We start from the raw sequence: 23,256 nt of genomic DNA, 5'->3' as shown, positions 1-23,256 counted from the left end.
ATCCCCTTATTGGATCATATTCATTAAAACCAGTAACTTTTGCTTTCTGTCTTTTATAGGTTCTTCAGCTGGGATCTGATATTCTTCCTCAGTACAAGCAAGAAGCTCCAAAGACTCCACCACACATTATACTGCATTATTGTGCTTTTAAGACCACTTGGGACTGGGTCATCTTAATTCTAACCTTCTACACAGCAATTATGGTTCCATATAATGTCTCCTTCAAGACAAAACAGAACAACATTGCCTGGCTTGTGCTGGACAGCGTCGTGGATGTTATTTTTCTGGTTGACATTGTTTTGAACTTTCATACGACCTTTGTTGGCCCTGGCGGAGAGGTTATATCTGATCCTAAACTCATAAGGATGAACTACCTGAAAACATGGTTTGTGATTGATCTTCTGTCCTGTTTACCATATGACATCATCAATGCCTTTGAGAATGTGGATGAGGTAAGTGATTGCAGTCCACCTCAAAAGACTTGTTTCAATTAGGAGTTAATTTAGGTGCATGCTCCCAGGCATCTGACAGCAATAAGAAGCAACTGAAGCTCTGTGCAAATATGGAGGGGTGGCCTTAAGCTGCTGGATTTTACCTACGGGGCACTCCTGTGTCGGAGAAGAGGTATCTTAAAATTTGGGTACCATGTGTGGATGTGTGCGTTAATAGATGTGGGGTTTGGAATCGCTTTTCATGCAAAAGTGTTGTTGTACATCCATATCCAAATAGGCTGGAGCAGTTGAGATGTCCCCCTGCCACAGCCTCCTTTTTAAGCTCATAGCCAGTGATTGCCCTTAAGCAGTCCTAATCCATTGCAGGGCAATCTAATACAGCTTAATGTAAATAATCAAAACTCTGTATCTGCTCTGACTGAAGCTGGTGGCAAGTTTGCCACTGACTTACGTGGAAATACAGAATGTCTCTGAATGAGAATTTTTAAAATCCTGCCCTAGAATTCTTGAACCATGCTGTAATTTTTTTTTGTGATGTCTTTTTAAATATCTGATTGAGAGGGAGGTTTATCTCTTTCTTTCTTTTTTTTTTTTAAACAGTTCTTGATCTACTGTTGGAATTTTAGAAAAACTGTAGAAACTGATTGAGGAGAGAAGACATAAATGTCTTGAATGGAAACTAAATTAAAGCTTTTTAACTGCTAAATGTATTAACATTTATGAAATTGAGTTTGTAGCCTAAGATAATAGAGAAAACAAGCAATAGCTACAACATAATGCATGCACAAGTCAGCGTAGAGAAAATTCATTATTAAACTGCAACTATAATGCCATTAGGAAGTGTTTTAATTTTTCTTTAGGGCCGTAAAGAGATGAAAAAGCCTCTGTTCATTTTTTGACATTTCAACAGCTTTCTCTTAGAACACCATTGAGTAGTGTTGTTTGGTTTTTTTAATTCTCAAATTCTGCAGTTCTGTATCCTCACTATATAAAATCTACGTTCTTATTTTTTAGTGCAGACTTTGTAGAGCTCCTTTAAAATTCCATCCCTGTCTCTTTGCTGAGTACCATCTTTTGACATTGTTCCACTTTATTTATAGCAAATACGACAGAAGTGATAATACTTGCAGCTTAAATTCAAGATCATCTGAGGGCTCCCCATCTGAAAGCAGGTTGTATAGTCAGGGTGTGTAAGGAGGTGCTATTATCAAGGTTGTAAATATAATACAGCTTTATAAAATAGCCAATTTCAGACTGAGAAACCTGATTTTTATAGAAGTGCAATGTTCTTTCCAGATTTTTGTGCTTTAATATGTAAAACAAACAGAAAATTTCTGTACCCAAGCAGTACAGATTTAGATGACGAGCTTAACCTCTTTCTCTAACATATAGATGGAAAATAAACAAGCTATCTGTAATATTTGTGACAGTGAAGGGGATCATTGGCATAGTGCACTATAATTGAGGCATGCTTAAAGTGGCAAACTTTAACCAAAATGTAATAAAAACAGCAAGGTATCATGAGCTCCAGTGATCCTGGAGCTGCTGTCATTTACCTTCAAACATATGAAATATCGACTCCTTTTTAAGAGAACAGATAGTAACATTTATTTCTCATGAAATGGGGTGTTATGGCCCTGGAGCCTCCAGCAGACACTGGAGTATTGTAACTGCTTATGTACTAGCATGCAAAGCCCTCCACCTCCAGTTTCCCCTAGTACCTGAAAAGAATTGAAGGGATTATGAAAACAGGTATGTAAACAGTCAGTTTTTTCTCCTTGGGTTAACATTTTGCCTTTTTTCTGTCTTCCAGTGGAGATTTGTGTCTGTGTGTGTGTGCGTGTCTGTGTGTGTGCGAGAGACAATGTCTTCCTTTGTGACATTTAAGTCTTCTGAGGCGGTCAGTGTGTTCTGGGTGGTTGTAGTTACCAATGCTCTTTATCTTCATTTGACTTTTAGCATTTATTTTAACTGGCTTTTCTTTTCTGGGGTTTAACTTTCTCGCTCACTAGCAGCAGTGAGCTCAAACACTGTTCATAGATAAAGAATAACTAAATCAATAAGCTTAATTTGGAAGAAATAATCTGATTGATTAAAAGGAGAGTGTTTCTCATTAGAAGGTGAGTGTTTCCTCCTTAGGACAAGTAGGAGAGAGCAGAGTTCTTTTAGCTCTTGATTCTGGTAGGTTTTAGTTCTTTATCTTGGCCCGTGGTGTTGGATGAGGGCATTTGTCTTTAGCATTAAAGAAGGTGATTGTGGCACTTCGGTGAAAGTTAACTGAAAATCAGAGCTTAGTGGTATAGACCTTGTGGGCAGAGTCCTGGTGCTCTCTGTGGTCTTGGTATGGTGGCAAAGGATGGACCTAAATCAGAGTGATTAGCCCTAAAAGCCAGCTGAGTAAAAGGTGGCTTTCCAAACTTCCCTCGTGTGTCCCACCTCCATCCTCCTTTTTCCACATAAAGCATCAGATGCAGTTTTGTTAGTTGATACAGGACTAGGTGGGGAGGACATCACTGCAGGCCGTTTCTTTTCCTCCTTATGGGCAGGTTTCTCACACATAAGGAAGGATAAAGCCAAGGAACTTTAAGGTTTGTGTCTCTGTTGTATATGTACATTACTATACGTGATAAAGGTGCTTGGAGGTTCTCATGCACAGGCTGCTGAGTCTTTGTATGAGATGCCTTATGCAGGTGAGTGCTGTTTATAATGTCAGAATTAAGGACATAATTGAAAGATTTTTAAAAAAGGAGTTTGAAGAAAGGAAATGTGAGTTTTGTTACTGAGGATTGGAGTTCTTCAAAGGCAGTTAGTTTTGGCTGGAGTAGGAACAGTGTCCTTTCCATCACGGAAAACATTAGGCCAAGGCCGCAGTGTTGTGAAATTCCCACCTGAGGGAAACATGACTGCAAATCAAAGTTATGTTGTTATTGAGAAGATGTAAAGCCTTAACAGAAGGATATGATGAAAATAATTGTGACACAAATTGAGAATTTGGGGGGATTAAAATGGTTTGAGGCAGAATTAGAAGTGTAGTTTTCCATGCTTGGAGTTACAGAGCCAGGTTCTTTCAGTCTGCTCAGGGAGGTTTGGGTGTATGACAAGGAGGGGAAAGGTAAGATAATGAGAGAGAGAGAGAGAGAGAGAGATACCTTGCACAGCACAGAGTGATCTAAATTGATGTGATGGATGAGGAATTAAGTGTGTAAGTGGTACTGAAAGGGTAGGAAAACAAGGTAAAATAGGCTGGAGAAAAATGAGCTGAGAGGAAAGTGGAATCCTTAGTGAGATACGTACTTTATTTAAGAAAATTGGTAGGGTGATAGTCCCAGAAATCAGAAAAATACCTGGCATCTTTTCTAATTGGGAAACATTATTTGCACTGAAATACATCCTAGTTAAACCAAAGCCATATTGAAAACCTTTCATATGTAGTAGTGTGAGAAAGGACACTGTAAAACATACTGAGGAATCTAGCCAGTTTTTAAGGTATGAACCAGAATGGAGGATGTGTGCTCAGAGTCTCTGAAACTAGGCTGTTTTTTAAAATATTTTTTTAAAAGTAAAAAAGTTCTCTGAAACTTCAGATTTAGTCCAAAAGTGCATGTCTGCCTCTTCTTTTAAATTAAAAGAAAAAAATAAACAACAAAAAAAAGGAGTTTGGAGTAATGGGGAATATGGTGTTTGGATCCAAAGATGATCAGAGTGGTGTGTGTTGGAAGGAGCCTTAAAGATCATCGAGTTCCACCCCCCTGCCGTGAGCAGGGACACCTTCCTCTAGACCAGGTTGCTCAAACCCTGTCCATTCTGGTCACACGAAGTTGCTATCATTATTAGGCTGTGAAGTACGTAGCGACTGAAAGTTCGATTTTTGTCTTGGCGTTACCTGTCACTTGTGATTCTCATTTTTTTCCCCTGAGTACTTTGGCTGTATGTATCAACTCTTCCATTGGTGTATGCACCATCACTTATGTTTCTAAAATCTAAGCCCCTGCTTTTGAAGCTAGATAATTATGTTACCTTGAGGCTTAACCTAGATATGGTTCCACCTACTAGAGAGATGTAAATATCCAATAACTGTCAGTCTGGGCTACCAAAAGGTTGTTTATGGAATGGGTAACCATCAATTCCATACAAGTCAAATTATCAGTCACACTGCAGATAGTCAGCAGATGGGTTTACCGTGTGCCTGAGGATGCTGATCCCATTTGTTGTTCAGATACGATCAAACCATGCTACAGCTCCCTTTGGGACCAGATGGATTTATATCCCAGGGAAACCAGGATGTTGTGCAGGTGCTTGGCTCTTGTCCCCACATGGACCCATGCAGCTGGGAGAGTACCTGGAGCTGGCAGGCCCTCAGGTACTCACACTCAGATACACGCAAGCTAATACAGTGCTGCTGAGGGCTGCATTTGAGCCTTTGTAAATTAGTATATAGAATAAATACGCCCAAAGCTACTAGGTGAATGGACAAGCTTTTTGTCAAATGGAAAATGCTTCCCCAAATGAATTGTTAAATACAGCTGAAAAAGCCTCCTTTGCTGTTTGGAAAAATATTGGTGTCTCTATTTATGTATTTATTAACTTATTTATTTATTTTCTGGGAATTTTCATTGAGATTCATGAATTTCTGCGTTTGTAATGAAACAAAACCTAGAGGCTTGATCTCATCTCTGCCAGAAACGTGGCTCTAAAATGACATGGCACATGTTGTGAAGAATGGGACCAGATGTCAGGATAATACATACAGATAGCCAAATCGATGGCTTTCAAATGGGTTGTATAAAAGATCATCCTTTCTGCAAAAATTAGTTTTCATGAGCCAATGGCTGGAATTGAAAGCAGACAAATTTAAACGACCTAAAACTCTGAAGTTCTATGTCTATTGTTTAATAATGTAAGACTGCATGACCCAATGGCCTTTAAAATTTAGTGATCTGTGCAGGACATACTAGGGCATGGAATCCTTGTAATCGTAATCTTCTTTTAATTACTATTATTGATCTGTTTCAGCGGTGGCAGAAATTTCTTTTTGTCACTGCAATTAATAGCAACTAAAATAGCAATATCTGTAAATTGAAAGCAAATAAAAGCTGAGAAAAACTATTTTAGCCATATTCACATCTGCAGGGCTTTACTGCTAACGTTCCCTTTTCAGGAGATATTTGAAGAAGGGTTTATGGACCCCATTCTGAGTGGCATATTCAAGGTGAAAATATAACTGTGTGTTTCAGCATGCGGTTTTGGCTTTGAAACAGTCTATGGCTAGCTACCCTTCTTAAATCTAGGTGGCTGACATGAAGAAAATAATTCCCAGAACTAAATCCCTGCTGCAGCCAAGTGTTAAACTATGATGAAAACTCCTAGCAACGTAACGACAAGACGCGCTAAGCCTGGGACCTGGCATTTTCCCCTTTGTTATGCAGTCAGAAGGCAATTAAATATGAAGAATACTGTCATCCTGCTGGAGTGTGTGGAAAGCCACAATATAATAATACCATATAATAATAATTCCAAATATAAATATATCCACCTTAGGCATATATTACGTAGGTGGTCAGCTATAATTCACCCCTGTCACTTCTTCATCCCTGTCAGCCCTTTTGTACTTAGTTGCAGAATTGCACCACGTCTCTTTAGCCTTTATTCAAGCTAAGGTTTTATTCAAGTTCTGCCACTGTTTAATTACCATTATTTTTTTAATGCTATACAAAGTCTGGGATATTTCTGCAGGTTCCCCTGTGGAGACACATGGATGTCATCTTGATGTGAGGGGCAACTTGTGAAAGGAAGGATCTGAACTGGAGTTGATGGAGGGGAGGGGGAGCGGGGATGGGAGGGAGGGCAGACAGGGTTGTCCCACAAGATGGGTGTGACCTGGTAGCCTCATGGTGCACCGCTCTGATGCGGATTACGGCATACTGAACTTTAATTATATCTCAGTGGCCTTCCCCCCCCCCCCCCCCCCCCCCCCCTTTTTTTTTTATGTGTTGTATATGTTACTGGGAAGCAGATGTTGGGTACAAGCCATGTAAATCAGATCTTCAGTCAGAGCTGTATTAAGTGATACAGAGTCCAATTGGGGCAAACTGTGTATGGAGTACTTTCAAGGGAAGCTTTGAGTCCTGCGTGATCCCTTTTCTTACAAAAGAGGCGAAGCAAATGAAATAATCTGGTCAGATACTCACTGAAATAATGCTGATGGGAATAGCACAAATCCATATTACTGAGATTGCTGTGCACAGCCGTCAATGGGAGGAAAAGAGTCGCAGGCTTAGGGACTGGCAATTGCTCTGCACAAAATGGAGAAACTAACTGCATGGCTAATATCAGAATTAGCAAAGTTTTGCTAGCAAGACAGCCTTGTATCTTGGTGTGAGTCTTATTGTGTGTTACGTCTACCCCTTGGCGGCAGGCTTATGTGTAGTTCCAGAAGTACCTGCAGGACCATTGCAGCTCAGGTTACTCTCTCCAGATACTTTTTCTTTTCCCTTTTTTTTTTTTTTTTAATTCCTATATTGGCATAGAAAATTGGTTTGTTGCTGGCATTAAACTATCAGCTAAGTTCCGCATCCTGCTCAAAAGCTGTCCCAACCAATGTGACACACCTTCTCCCTCCCATTTCATCCTCTGTCTGCCTTCCCTAAGTAAGTGAAAATTATCAGATTTCATGATATCATCCTCTTTTTTTTTTTTCTTTTTTTTTTTTCACCCAGCTGAGCACATGGACACAGTAACAAATAAATAGTGCAAAGATGCCACATCCCCCTTAACTTGAATCTGGAAGAAATATTTTGAAATTGCCCTTCTTTTTATAACCTCAGTTATTCAATGTTTGAAATGTATTGCATTGTATAGTTATACCATAAACAACTCACTAGAAGTTTATTTATAATATTATAGCTTATTGACATTTGTGTTAGGGGGAAAAGTATGAAAAGCTCACCCATCCTTCTGGAAAAAATAAATCTCAAGCGATAAATTTAGAGGTGCTTTCAGAGGCTGCATGAGAAAACCTACTTACTTTCATTTTGCTGTGAGGACTCAATTTTGCACTCACTGCGGTCACTACTCCCATTGGTGCCAGTGGTGCAAGGTCAAATATTAGATGGACTCTGCTTGTATCTGGACCCAGGATCTAGACAGCTTGTGCAAAAGCAAATCCCCTTACTCTCATGTGGTTTTGCAAAATTGAATGCAATCCTAAATTCGGTTCTTACAGCGATGATAAATCAGAAATGTTGCTTTTTTATTTTTTTTAATTATAGTGTTTTGATTTGTAACTATGCAATTTTATTACATTAATTGTTTATCTAAAAAGAAGGGTTTCTGAGATATGTTGGCAGATTAATTTTAACATTAACTCCAGTAAAGAAGCATTTAAGGAGCTAACCAGGGATTTTAGAGCTAAGCTCTATTTAAGTAGCTAAGCTCAAAAATTTATTTTGGGAATGATTTGCTGGTTAAATTTCAGACAGCCTATAAGTCCTCCTGGATACTCCTCCAGCAGTCCTGTACTGTACGGAATAGTACCTTCTGGGTATGTGCCTGCAGCTTACCGGCTCTTGTTGGCAAGACTCACCATTTCAGTTGTTCCCAAAATCTGTAGGCACTTTGTTTTCTTTTACTTTGTGTACCATCATGTAACAACTGCTCTGTGAAGATTGCTCAAGGTTTACAAAAATGGTGGCTTTTTCACTGCTTCAGTACCAAATGCTGTGCTGTATCTTAACTTCACAAATCAGTTAAGTGATTTGTTTGGGTCAATTATTTTTTTTAATATATAATTACTGCTGGTAAGGGAAAGGTAATGGAATTTTTGCCCATGCTTCTTTAAATAAAGTATATGGACTACATTTCAAGCTGTACTAAGCATGGGATTCATCTAACGAAACACAGGGCCAGGCATGGTCCACAAGGAGATGCAGGCACATTCAGGGTCTGGCTCCTCATGTTCTAAGGTGCACCTTCAAAACAGGTCTGAGTCGTCACCCTGCCCTAAAATGCCTGTTTCTCACCACTGACTGTAACGACACACTAGTGCGACTAGCTCAGCTGCAGACTCCTCCGTGGTATAGTTTAGGCTGAGGTGACATGCATCCTCCCTTTGAGAGTGTATTTGCCTCACTTTGACTTTTCAAAGGATAAAAACAAAAGCAGAAAAATACTATAGGGGTAAAACTCACAGGGACCTTTTGAGTCACTGAGCCATTGGCTTTCATGGGCAGGTTCATCGTATCACTCTTCCCATAAATGGTCAAAATCCACTTTAACACATGGTGTCTGCAAGTCTGCCTTAATTTGCGGTCTGTGCATTTGTTCCTGCGCTGACCTTCTTGGTTAAATACTACTTTTCCTTCCCTCATGTTTATCTCCTCAATGTGCTTGAAAAGAACAGTCATCCCCCCCCTCCCCCTGCATAAACATGCCTGTTTTCCTTTCCTTAATCTAGGAAAACTGATCATGTCTAGAAACCTCATTTATGCAATTTTATGAACATTTTCTTGGCCATTCCAGCTGCCTCTCTCTGTGTGGAGTTAAGTTTAAGTACATCTGTTTAACACAGAGCTGTACGTATTACTCCAGGCGAGAATTCATCTTTGCTTTGTAATTGGGGTTTGGCTTTTCCTCTTGATGTTGGAAACACTCAACTCATCCGTCCTGAAACTGGATTAACCTCTACTGTGAGTGCAACCCACTGATTGCTCTGAGTCACTGTGGGATTAACCCATATTCCCAAATATTTATTTTTCTCGGTCATCTTCAGCTAAAGATCATTGTAGTTGTAGACATTTTTGTTAATTTGCCCTGTAATGGGTGCCTTGAGACTGCCTTGTTAAGCTTTATCACATTTTCCTTTATTCCCACTCAGTTATTCTTTGCACTGACAGTGTGTTCCAAAGGTGTGCCATCAGTAGATTTTGTGACAATATCATATTTCTGCTGCTTTCACTAAGAAACCGATGAAATCACCGAGAGTTGACACTTGTAACCCTTGCTAGGCTTCTTTTTAATGGTTTCCATTTTGCCATCCTTTTCACAAGTTCTTCAGTCACCTTACCATCCCAGTTGTGGTCCCTCAGTCACCTTACCATCCCAGTTGTGGTCCCTGCTTTCTCTGTGTTTCTTAATAATTTCACCCCTTACATTACTGAAATACTACTTATCTTTTATTTAGAAAATGGGGTGAGTTGTCAGAGAAAGCTATCAGGAGAATTTGGCTAGTACCCAGCTAACCTAAGCTTAGCAAACCTATTGCTGCACTGATAGCATTTTGATTTATCTCAGTGTTTCTGATTACTCTTTCCCTTAACATTTGTTCAGGTAATGTATCTGTTTATTTCCTCCTTGATGCATTAGCTTTTCTGGAAAACATCAACATCATCATTGAAAACTAAAGCTAAGAATTAATTTAATTTTTCACCCAAGCCTGGATTATTTTTACTTTATTGCAGCTTGATCACTTACGTTCTTTTTTCATTTATGAATGTGAAAAATCTTTGGGTATTTGTTTTAATGTTCTTTACAAGGAAGAGTTCAGCCTGACATTTGGCAATTCTCACTTTATCCCTATTTTTATCCTCTAAGGTGTAGCTTTTTGTTGATCAACTTTTTTATTTCTTATATATTGTTAGTCCTCTGTTTCTGTTTTCTTCCTTGGGGTGATTATGTATGCGTTTATAACTGATGCCCAGCTTTACAAGTTTTCCCCCCTTCTTTGAGGTACAACCTTTGGATATTTCTTACCTTTTGAGATTCTGGGTGTCCTCTGCGTCCCGGTGTCTGACTCTCCTATCTTTCACAGTCCAGTTGTCTTCAGTTATTATTGTCTATAGTTCAATATATTATAATTAATAATTTACCAGCTCTTTCCCTTTTGAGATCAAGAACCCCAGTTCAGTTTACTTTGTGATTGTACATTTTTTTTATGAACTAATTCAGTTCCTTCTTTAAGCCAATGGGGACTTCTGTGAAACCCTGTCAGAACCAAGGGTAGTGTAGCATCACTTTCTGTGGAATAATTGGCTATTCAATGGAGAAACAAGTACGCTATTGTATCTGCAGAAAATCTCAGCCTACTGTTATTAGTAAGATTTGTTCTCCAACCTCATATTGAGGAAGATGCCTCAGCTCCGTAATATCTGTCTCTGTAATAACACGATATGGGTTTGGATGCTGCCCAGATCTGGGCTATCCAGATTTCTAAGGATGGGTTTAATTTCTCCTTCCTTAAACTGTGTGATAGGCTTCAGCTTCTTTGTATTCAGTGGTGGGGGAGAGAGACAGGACAGTTCCAGGAGGTGATTCATCCCATCCCGGCTGTCTGAGATGCGCTGGCTGAATCACTCTTGATATGCCTCTCCCTTCACTCACCAGGGAGGGAAGCTGGACAATTCACATAGGCTGGTTGGCCGTAAGGTTGTGGCATTATGTGAGATGAATCCCACCCCAGGAGGGTGCTTGGAGCTCAGTCATGGTGTGGCTGTGGCTTCTGCCCGTGTGCTCGAGCTGAGCATATGTGAAACCGTTTTGCTGTGGCACAGAGATAAAGAGCTCAGCCTGGGCTGCAAACGCCTCGGAGGATTTGATCATTTAATGACTAGTATTGCTGAATGCAGGTAATTGCTTGTGTCTAGCAACACTATGCATATGAGCTTAAATTTAGCTTAAGAAGGTCTGTATACGCAGCAGTCACACCTTTGACTGCAGTGGCAGCATCCCCTACAGCATTTCATAGAAAGGTACCCAGCTCAGGTTTTTGGCCACTCCATAAATTCTTCAAAACCACAATGTGCTTATCATGAAAACATAGTGAAAAGCTGTTCGTGTTTTTTTTTTTTTTTTTTCTCTGACCTTTTCTGAGACAGTGTTTCCTGTTAAATGATGCAGTACCGATCCCCATTTCCAGAGCCAGGAGGACTTCAGTTTTAGAACACATTTAAAATGCATGTTTCATATTTTTGTTGTGGTTGCGTATGTGCCCACAGCTAATAACAAAGAAATAAAAAATCATGGAGTGAAATCTAGTTGAAAAAATGCCTTGAGTTAAAAAGAAAACCATTGTTCCCTAATAGGAAATAAAAAAAAAAAGCGCATGAATTTACCATTTCATCATACTGGAATTTAGTTTTGAGGTTTAAGCAGATTTTAGTCTATTTAGATGGTAGATAATAATGGCTGGTTTTGTCCTTTAGTTTTCTAAACACTTATGGAATAATTTTTTACCACAGAAGAGACTTACTAGATTAGCAAGTAACCAGCTGATTAAATAGTTTTCGGCTTTTACAAAGACACAGCTCTGCTATTCTGCTCCTTTCATATAGAACAGACTCCTCTCTCTCCTTCCTGCTTTAGGAGGACGTCTTTGGCACTCATGCTAACTTGAATGATTTACTGCACTTGTTAACCTTCATTTTCCTTTGGTGACAATGTTCCCTTTATCCCCATTCATGTTTGGCTCTCAACGCCTGTATAACATAACTTTTAACAGCTTCCTCCTTCCTATTGCCTGGATTATTAGGGATTCATTAAGTGCCAGAGAACTTGGCTCCTGTGCTTGCTTGAGGTGCAGAGGTCTGTTCCCACAGCGTGTACTGCAATTGCTGGAAACAGCTTTCTTGGTCTTGTGGTCAGGTAAGTTTAGCTAGATGCAGACACACTGTCTTTCATCCTGGAAGACCGAAGTTTGACAATGTGGTAACATCTGGGATCTGAACTGGCAATATTTGGGTAATGTTAATAGGAAGGAGGGGTCCCTGTGCATTTCAGACTGAGTGCCTCCACTATCAAACTGGATTTCCTTACTTGTGTATATCAAGGGAATTGGAGAACACAGAATTTGCAAGGCACTTGTGTCAATAAACTTGGGCTTTTTTTAATCATGAGTGGCTCATTTAATTCCAAAGTTGAACATCCATTCCTCAAAAATGTCTTTCTGGATAAATTTGACATTGTCTACATCCTTTGTGGTGGCTTCAGCTGTCTGCTAAGTAGAACCGGTGGTACAAAAAGGGCTGGTTCAGAGCTACTGCTTGTGTCCTCTCCTGATACAGTGGCCTTAGAAGTTACTGGGAAAGTCTCCAGTGGCTCACACTTGTAACACTTAAATTGATTGATACGTGTCAGATAGGAATTTGGTTCCAAATTTGACACGCAAAGTACAATTTGGAAGTAGGTGGTTTTTCAGGTAAAAGATTTCTACAGCTGAGATGACTGAAGATGAGCAAGCTGAATGCCCTCATCTGATTAAGACATGATCAAATACGTTAGTGAAAACCTCAAGGGGCAGAATTGGATGGTTCCTAACATAATGAGATATTCTCAGTCAGAGAACACAGACCAGTAGATATTACAGTTGACCCAACTGACTGAATACAGCAACAGAGTGAAATGCTTCTCCCAGAAGGCTGGATCTTCAGCATAAAAAAAAGGCGTTATTTACATGAGGCTAGTGCCAGACAGGATTGCATGCTCCATACAAGGTTTCTAATCACCTCTCTGTTCCTTGAGTGCTGAGGTTATGTTAGAGCAGATGCCCATCCTTTAGTAGAAAGGTTTCCAAAATACTCATTATGGAGCATAAATACAGTTAAAAGAAAAATGAAATTAAGGGCAGCCAGCAATCAGTTCAGCGTAGAACACTGGATTTCTTAACAGCCCAAACTTAATTCAAGGCAGTTAGTCTTTCACAGAATTTCCACCAAAGGGATTGTTTCTGAATCTTAAGAAAAGCTTTGAGTATTAACAATTGTGCATTTATTGTCAGGCATTTTTTTTTTTTTTAAAGTATAAAGGTATCAGCTTGACTCAACACAGTACTTTAACAGTGCGATGTATCACATGTTCATTTAGTATATGCTTAATTACTCTTAGGTAGTGTTTTCTGGATTAGGCTTGTAAAGCTTTCAGTATTGTCTTTGTATTTTGCAAGATAATGCATGAAATGTGAATACTTCATAAATATGTCTCTGTTTTTTCGACCTTAAAGTAGTGGGTGGAGACTGCACTGACTTTAAGACTTACAGTGAAACTTACTTAAATGAATTACTCTTTGAAAAGATTACATTTCAATGTCAGCTAAAATGAAACGTTTCTCTTTGGTTTATACTTAAGAGATGTGATTGATATCTGTGCTTAGGGAAAAAAAAGATCACAGCGCAAAGTTTCTCCCAGACTTTGAAATATATGCTATATTTTTATATTAGTTGTGCCACTGCTAAACTGTCCATGGAACTTAGAGGGAAGATGTAATATCGATGAGCGATGGAGTGTCAGACAAACTCTCCTGATTAAGGGATGACTCAGTTTGGGTTTGGGCAGTAGAAAGTGCAATGTAGGCCTTGCCACTGGGATGAACTACTGGATGCAGAAATGGGACTCCCAAGTTTAAGTTCCAGGTCTTTAACTCCTTCCCTAGCCTTCATCTTGGGAATGAACAGTGACTGTTTAAGTAAAATGTGTATCTTCTTGACCAACACAATAGGACCTGATCCTACAAAAAAACCCCAGCTTTTTTCTGCCTCTGATTTCACAGCAAGTTGTAAACTTTCAGAACAGGGTTAATTCGCTGAAACAAACTGCAGATTTATTTAGTGAAATACACTATTAAACTACTCTATACTTTTCTTCTTTAATGTAGATACTGTTTCTGTGGGGTATGACTCTTATTTAGTAGTCCATTGTTCCCAGTCCATTGTGTAATGAATATTGTGAAGGACTTCCCAGTTTATTGGGCAAGTTGGCTGTTGGGATTGCCTCACAGACATATATCCCAAAGCAAGTAAGTACATATATGTCTAGGTGGAAATAAGAATGATAAGCTAGATCTGTGTCTTGTGTAAATGCAAAATACAGAAATCAAAATGGGAAAATTCCAATTCCCTCCATGGTATTAGTCATCATGAGAGCTTGAATGCAAATACAGAACTTCAATTTATTAAGGATTTGAGGATCTGAAACAAATTACAGCAGGATTTGAAAAGCATATAAGAACTCTGTCAAACATTATATCTAGAAATATCAGATGTATGTTACCCTTCAAACATTAGTTGTGAAAAGAAACAGAGGTGCAAAAGAGATTAATGTTTTTCTGGTATGGAAAACTCTAGAAACTCCAGTCTTTTACTGTTTGATAATATAATTAGCCAGTGTTTTGACTAGACTGATTTGATAATGATGCATAGAAAAGGGCAATTTAATCTTGGCACAGTAACTAGGAATGTTTGCCTCATTGCTTTCTATGTCTTAATTTCTACTTTAAATTAAATGTCTTCAGCTTCTGAATGCTTTATATTAGAAACCTTCCTTTACAAACCTTCTATTTTGAGCCACTAATTAATTTAATGCACAAGTTAGGTATATCATGGGATTGCAATAGATCAGGAACATATTTTTCTTCTCTTTCTGCATTTATTAATTCTATTAAAATACATTGCAAACAATTTGTGCATTGAGGAGGGCATGCACATTTCTTGTTCCCTCTCAGATGTTTATATTAACTTTTTGATTGTCCCTGTGCTTCTGTTCCCTAAATATTTGTACTTTCATTTGTTTGTACTTCATTTATCTTGTGTGAAAGAAGACACTGCACAGATACTTGCTTTAGGAAAATAACTGCAATGTCTTGATCAGAAAGGAAATTAACCTTATATGCAAAGGCGTGTGGTTTTCTTGCCAGTGCCTTGTGGTCTGTGTTACCCTCACTCAGAAAGGTGATGTGCCCACGGTTGTTAGTTCCATGTTGTTTTAGTGAGACTTCTTATAAATAACGAAATACTCAGCGTTCTGTTAGCTGTGGTGAAGGATAATGAGGTGGAGACTGTTGGACTGGAGGAAGTTACCCAGCTACTTTGTGGTGGGTGAGGGGAACAGCAGGCAGATTTCTCTGTAGTTACCCATTACAGATACTTTCTGACGTTTTTCTTGAGTGTCTGTTAAGCTAAGGGTTGTTGAAGTAGGTCGACCCCCATTTTGGCCAGAACAGCAACCCTCTGCTTGGATTTAATAGAATACTGTTTTCTGAGAAGCTTCAAAAAGAATCCACTTGGATGGTGTAGTTCTGTCTGTGACTCTGCCCTTCCACTGCGTTAGAACTCCAGGAGGTCAGAACAAGAGTCTCCCATTTACTTCAAACTGGCAAATGATCGAATCGCTCCCGTGTTGTAACAAACATACCATTTCTTTCTTTGGATCCCACAGAACTCATCTGTTACTTGGAAAGACTGAGCTTGAAAGAAGTAATTTATCCATGTACTGAGTGCCAAACTTGATTTACCTTGATGAGGATGAAAGTGCTGCAGTGGGGGGAGGGTTTGGTTTTGTATTATGTCACCTGAGGCATGAAAAAATTGTATAAAAAGATTTAAAGCAGATGTAGGAATCGTTGTACAGCCTTCTGTGCTAACCAGTGGGATATTTCAGATGAAATAATCATTTTTATTCTTTTCTAGGGGATCAGTAGCCTCTTCAGTTCCTTAAAAGTGGTGCGTCTTCTACGACTCGGTCGAGTTGCCAGGAAGTTGGACCATTATCTGGAATATGGTGCTGCTGTACTGGTACTGTTGGTGTGTGTATTTGGACTGGTGGCCCACTGGCTAGCTTGTATATGGTACAGCATTGGGGACTACGAAGTTATAGATGAAGTCACTAATACAATCAAAACGGATAGCTGGCTCTACCAGTTGGCACTAAGTATCGGGACACCATATCGATACAACACCACTGGCTCAGGGCAGTGGGAAGGAGGACCCAGTAAAGACTCTTTGTACATATCTTCTCTCTACTTTACCATGACAAGCCTTACAACGATAGGATTTGGAAACATAGCACCAACCACTGATGGAGAGAAGATTTTTTCAGTGGCCATGATGATGGTTGGCTGTAAGTAGAATTTGATTTTATTGCGTTTATTGCGAATTCTTGTATATTTGAATTCAGGTAGTCTGACTGAGTTTTGCTTTTAAACTTGCACAAGCTTGGCAACGTTTGAAGTGGGTTTAGCCAATTCTTGAAACATGTAGTGATTCCATAAAGTGTTTGTGTACATTATGGCGCTGGTTTGTCTTACAACAAGTCCTGATTTTCTCTTCTGAATGTGGTGACTTTTGTCACCAGCAAAGCTAGAAGGGAAGGGAATTATAAGACGCTGTATTGCACCTTTTCTATGGTTTCCACTGTTTCACAGCTCCACTGATTTAGTCTAAAAACAATAGTGGTAAGGCACATTTCTCTTTTCATGTGCTGTCGAGGTTAGATCACTCAGCTGCTCTCCAGGCTACCAGAAATCTTGAAAATATAATAAAGACTGCTGAAAATGTTAATATCATTTGGGACAATTATTTTTCTGTTAAATAAATAATTCTTGGTATTTCCCTGATGCTGTTTTCCGAGCTGTATACAAACACTAAGCAATTATGTAATGAGACCAAACAAAACCTTTTGAAAATAAGATCTGCATAATCTCCCTGATAATTATCTCAGCTAACACTTCGAGCTCATCTCAGAGAAATACTGAACTATAAAATGGAAGTTTTCTTGCTACAGTCTTTCTAGATCTTTAGAAGATTAAAGTCATTTGTCTGGAGATTTTAAAATGCTTTTTAAAAAGAGAGGTTGCAGTTTTAGGACTCTGCTTGCCGCGTGGTGCAATGAAATTTCTGCTGAACAGCATCTTTACATGATGGGTTGATGTGTTTTAAAAACATTTCGAAGTCCATAAAAAGCAAATCCCCAAGCTAGAGCATTAATGAGCTATTGCAGCTAGGCCATACAAAACCTTTAGGTGCTGATTAGCCATTTGTTGAAACTGCTTTGTGGTATTTACAGAAGGCTGGGGATTTGGAGAATAAAGTGGATATAGAACATTTAAAATATTTTAATATGTACTTCCCTTGTCTTCTGTGGGGACTTCTGTTGCCCTGCAGAGGAGGGTCTCACAGAACGAGCTAAGCATCTGTGGTAAATGATTTAGGATGGGGTGAGCGCCATAAAAACATAATGAATAATAATAATAGTAATAACAAAATAGATACATGGCCTCGGTAAATAGAAAGGAAATAGAGATTGCAACCTGCTTTGTTCTAGGTGGATTATACTCTTCTTTTTTAATCTCTGAAACCCATGTTAAAGATGGGGAGTACACGTAGCAGTATCAAAGGTGACATTTACAACCTATGTATGTGCCACTGGTTGATTTTAATAGTTTTCGTAAGCATTAGCTACCAAATTATTGAATGTACATGTCAAATTTATAACTGGTACCTTTAAGCTTAGTAGTTGGAAAACAATGAGTAGGTTTGTAGGCTTTTGGACAAAGTCAAAAGTAGAATCTAAAATTTAAGAAGCCTGGCAAAAGGACAGTTAAGTTGCTTATTGTGTAAAATTAAGGCCATCAGAATAAATGTGGCTTATCCTGTGAGGGGGGTGAAGCGCACTGTGGCACACAGGAAGGCTACATACAGAGGAAACCACCTTTTTAGATTATTCACAAATGTAAAAATGCTCAATTATGATCCGATGGTTGAATCTTTTGCAAACATATCAATGAAGATTTGAAGATTTTCAGTTCATGCAGATTAGTACAATGACTACTCGTGAAATCTAAAGGACTTGCTTAGTTGGTTAAATAGTGGTTAGAAAATATGCAAACTTCCAAACAGAATACTGGTCTTGGGTTTTATACTTGCAATATTTCTTTCAAAGAGATCAGACCTGCAGGTGTATAAACATGCTTTGCAGTGCCAGCTGCTGAAAACATGACAGTCTGAACACCAGAAAGGGACAGAAAGGCACAACAGATAGCTGATGAAAAAAGCAGTTTGTCAGGCAAAGTGGTTGGTGATCTTGGGAACGGGGTTTGGCCCCAAGAAAAGGTGTAACTAAGAACTGAAAATTTTGAGTTGTTTTCAAAGCAAGGTGTTTCAGTTTTTCTTTTGAAACAGTGTTTTGAGATAAAAAATCAGCAAAATTCAATTACAGTTCAATCAATAAAAAACACTGGTTGCTGAACTGACTGTTATAAGCAGAGAGAGGTTGTGAAATATCTTTGATAGTTTTCCTGAAGAAGTTTGCTAATACCAATAGTTGATATTGGCAACGTCCTTTCTAACACCGTGCCAAATAAACGTCTTAAACTTAGCACTGGAATCAGAGATAGTAATTCATCACAATCCCAGCTGCCTACTCATGCAGACTGCAGATATGGAAGAAATCTTCACTGCATTGTCAACTAGCGACGGCTTGTTCTGCAAGCCTGAAGTTTCCTGTTCACACTGGCAAAGTTATCAGGGCCTGGGAGGAGTATTTGGAGAGATTTGCAAATCCTTCTGGTGGGCAGGATTGCAAAATGGTGTACTTGTTAAAAATAGCCAAATTAAGATTCTGTAGCTGCTGATAAAGCATTGCTCGGTGCTGGGCACTGGTGGGGAAACCTAGGTGAATGGAGATGCTTTTCAGTTTGATTGGCAGTTTGTCACTTGCTTGTTCACTGAGGACAGAATTGGGTGGGATATTTAGACTGAAATGCATCACCTGTCTTGCAAGAAAGAGAGCTTTGAATAACTTAACCTCATCTTGTGCAGCTTACTTCAGATTTCTTTTTGCCTCACTTGCTTTTTCTTGGTGTCCAGTGCTGTTCAGCAAGATTTTTTCTGTTGCTTCTTGACACATGAAAACCTAAAAATAGCAAACATAAAGCATCCGATGACAGGGGAGCAAGGTTTTCACAAGGGTTATTGTTTAAATACCTATTCTGCATTTGCTGCCTGGAGTTGCTGAATATACATTGAAAATCTGATTTTGTAGCTCCTTTTGTGTTGATAGGAGGTCATTTTGTCCCCCCTCTGCACAGAACAGAACAAATGTCAGATACTTTCAGTGGACCAGGAATTGTTTATCATTCAGGAAGGACCTTTCTTGTAAACCTCCCATTATCTCCTCTCAGCCTCTAGCAAGAAACTCGGTCTCTGCCGCTGCACGTTGCTCTAGCTCAGTCCACAGGCAGGTTTTAGGCTTCTGCAGCACCACCATAGATGTAGGTGTACAACAAACTGGTTTTGTGCCTTTCACAGAAAGGAATGCATTAGGGAGCCAGGAAGATAGATACTTTTGGTTTGTATACCATTCCTACCTTGCAACTCGGCACAGCCAGGACTTCTGTGAGCAGAAAGTCTGTAAAAGGGAAAAGGTATTTTGGGGAAGGTGGCAATCTGGCAGGGTGAAACAGCTTGCAGAATGAGATGGGGTTTTCTGAAGAAATAAGTGTGAATGTTTAAACGACAAGAATTTATGTACTACCGTATGCCTTCTTCCCTCCTGTGCTTCCACTGAGAGAAAAGTGGCCAGCTTCCCAGTGTCCTGGTTTCAGCTGGGATAGAGGTAATTTTCTTCCTTGTAGCTGGTAGGGCACTGCATTTTGGATTTTGGATGAGACTACTGTTGACAGCACACTGATGTCGTAGTTGCTGCTGAGCAGTGCTTATGCCAAGTCAAGGACTTTTCAGCTTTTCATGCTGCCCTGCTGGCGAGTGGACTGGAGGGGCACAAGAAGCTGGGGGAGGGGACAGCCAGGACAGCTGACCCAAACTGGCTAAAGTGATGTTCCATACCATATGATGTCACGCTGAACAATAAAACTGGGGGGAGTTGGTTAGGAGTGGTGGCAAACTGCTTGAGGACTGGCTGGGCATTGGTCAGCAGGGGGTGAGCAATTACATTGTGCATCACTTGTTTTGTGTATTCTTTTATCATTCCTATTATTTTTCCTTCCCTTTCTGTTCTTTTGAACTGTCTTTATCTCAACTGACCAGTTTTACCATTTTTCTGATGCTCTCCCCCATCCCACTGGAGGGCAGTGAGTGAGCGGCTGGCTGCCTGGTGTTCAGCTGCCTGCTGGGTTCAACCACAACGTGCAGCTTGCAACTCAGAAGGTCTCTGACACATGTCTGTGTGCTTCATGTGTAACCTGGAGCAATCAGTTTGCCCCTGTTCGTGTGCAATGATGAAATTGCTCTGAATGACCTAGAGTAGATTGCAGTGTCAGTCTAGCTGCATAAATGTGGCATTTCCATGAGTTTATTTGTCCGGCTGAGTGGATCCAACCCAGCATGTCCTTCCTCTAACAAAAACAGAAATCCACTATATTCCACTCGTCACTGAAATGCTCCGATCATTCTTGCTGCAAGGGAAGGTCAGAACAAGATATCGAAGTCAGGAGTATCAGTGAAAGTTGAATACTTCACTGTTCCTCAGGATGTGAAAGTCCCAGGAGAATCTCTTACTCATCCATCAGTCCCCAGAAGAGCTTAGAAAGGGTGCTTTGTTGTTGTTGGCTTTGTTGTTGCTTTAGGGAGATACTTATATCTCACATGCATAGCTTGCTTTGGCTTTTATTTACTTCCAGATTTATGGGGAGGTGATTGTGGGGGAGATGCTATTTTTCAGTGACTGGTTTTAAATTATGATGAAGGCAGGCTTGTTAATTCAGATGGGTTTTGTGTATGAGCAGAAGAATTTGTTATGGTGATTGTATAGGATACCTTGTCTAGAAAATTGGTCATTTCTGCCAGTTATTGGAGCAATTTCTAGGCAGCTCTTCCCAAAATTCAGTTTCTAATTTCATGGCTTGAAATGCTGACGACTTGTTTTCATCTTAAAAATACCCAGGATGATGATTTGCAGGTTGGAAAAGAAAACAGACGTGATTGCTGTTACTTTGACCTGAAGTTATTATTGTTCAGGGAGAGCTGATGAAGGAGAGCGTGGGTAGGTTCCTCTTGATACCCTGCTCTGCTTTTAATCTTACTAAAGAGAGAATAGGACATGCTCGCTCCTACCGAGATCGGGTGAGATGCTCTCATCTGAGCCACCTCTGGTTCTAAAACCTCCCATATTGGGTAAATGATGCTGAGAGTCTGCTGGTTGCTCGTGGCACCCTCCCTTGCTGCTGCTCAGCTCTTCTTTTGGAGTTGTGACTTGGGCTGCCACAGACTGTCACTCATCTCTCCATTGATCTGCCAAAACCTAATTCATTATTCAAGTGGGTTCTTTCATTGTTCAAGTAACATTCGTCAGTTCCCTGCCAATATATGGTAGCCACTTCAGTGCTGTTTGCATGAATCATGGAGGTTTTTCTAGTAAATTTGTTAAGCAGTGGCTAAGCCCACGCACTGACACAACAGTGTGTAATTGTAGGAAAACGCTTGTCTGGCAGGCTTCCAGACAAGCAATCCCAAGAGTCCATAGGATTTAATTTTTGATCCCAAGGAAAATGTGTAAGATAGCACCTTCTAGCAAAAATCGTTGCCAGTAGCGTAGATTAAATGGTATTTTTCACAGCAACAGATAGTAATGTGAGAAGGCTTTACATCTGCAGGAATTCAGAGGCTTGAGTGTTTAGCTATGGTTGAAATCCAGCTTTGCTCTGACGGTGTCCTACAAGAGTCAGTCCTGTGTAAGGGCATTTTCTTTTCCTGCAGAGATTTGGGATATGGGAGAGACACTGCTCTGCACCACCAGACCAAGAGCTGAGAAGAGTTTGACCTCTTCAGAAGTAGAGGACTTGTGCCAATTTTTGCACTGCTCCTTAGAGTTTCTTAAAATGTGGACCAGTGGGGGGAAACGTACCTCTTTGAACAAGAGCGTGGCCCTGCAGGCAAGCTCTTGTTTCAGCTCTGTACAGATGTAACCCCCAAGCTGTGTTTGGCAGGTGGGGTGCAGGAGGTTTCCCCAGCAGTCAGGGTGAGGTGGCTGGAGAGCTGGGTGACAGCCTGCACCCCCTGGAGGGTGCAGGTTATTGCCAGCTTGCAGGTTATTGCCAGCTTGCAGGTTATTGCCAGCTTGCAGGTTATTGCCAGCTTGGACTTAGTATTTGATTGTCCTACAAAATTTGGCCCAGTGATGGAGCGATGAAGCAGCTTCTCATTTCTTCATTGTCTTCTACGTTGTACAATGTGAATGTACTACAGAATTTGTCAAAACTGCCCTGATTGAGGCTACTGAAAGGAGCAGACAAGGATGCTTCCAAACTGTGAGCTCTTCTGCCTGTAGCTGCTTCCCTCCTACTCCTCTACACAAGCATGCATCCACCTGGAAAGGCTGACACTCAGCTGTGCATTAATAACTATGTCTCAAAGACACAGCATTTTGTTTAGGGGTGCTGGAGATTGTCTGGAGGAAATCATTAGTTTCTGGTTGGGCTTCTAAGAGGTGAAGGGCTAATGGAGGAGGAGGTGTTGATCTGGGGAGTGGCTTGCAGTGAAGAGCTGCTTGACCCAGAGTGGTTTTAAATGTTGAGACAGGGTGCCACAGATTTTCCCAAAAGGGCAGATTTGGGTGTATTTCTAGCTGTCGTGTTCTGGGCAGGTTGGCATTTGGCCTTGTCACCAATATCCCGCTGGGTGAACTACAGGAAGTAAAGCTGTGTATCACCCTTACTCCTTGTCTTCGAAGTGAGAGTATCTTGGTATTTCAGAGCTTGAAGAAAGGTTCTCAAAAGGCAGCAGGACACCAAGAAGACTAAGGGTAAAGATTTGTGTACAACTGAGTCCATGATACAAGTTATAAGTGAAACTAAGGTTAAATTTATTAGTTTAGTATTTCAGATGAGGCAATGAGAAAGGTGATACATTCTTTAACATCCAGATCAGGAGAAAGTAAAAACTGTTCATTCATGCTTACCCATCAGCGCAAACAGAAGGAAGTGTCACAAAGTTACATGAAGTTGCCTTGCAAGTGGAAATTTCCCCTTTTGAGTACCATTGAAAAAGCATTTTGATATTTCTGGACTGCTGAACCATAGTTCAAGTGC

At 40.1% G+C, this 23,256-nt stretch overlaps 1 protein-coding gene across 1 annotated transcript in view; it reads left to right on the top strand.

Annotated features, from left to right (window-relative positions):
- Positions 1 to 23,256, top strand: part of KCNH5 (potassium voltage-gated channel subfamily H member 5) — a 160,607-nt gene that overhangs the window by 46,586 nt on the left and 90,765 nt on the right. Inside the window, exons 6-7 of the mRNA XM_055793597.1 lie at positions 60 to 452; positions 15,902 to 16,331. Coding sequence (XP_055649572.1) covers positions 60 to 452; positions 15,902 to 16,331 — 823 coding nt within the window. The remainder of the gene's footprint in view (positions 1 to 59; positions 453 to 15,901; positions 16,332 to 23,256) is intronic.

The sequence above is a fragment of the Falco peregrinus genome, chromosome 1 (genome assembly GCF_023634155.1).
Source record: "Falco peregrinus isolate bFalPer1 chromosome 1, bFalPer1.pri, whole genome shotgun sequence".
NCBI classification, from domain to species: Eukaryota; Metazoa; Chordata; class Aves; order Falconiformes; family Falconidae; genus Falco; species Falco peregrinus.
The sequence above is the reverse complement of the archived record's forward strand: the minus strand, read 5'-3'. Positions and strand labels throughout refer to the sequence as shown.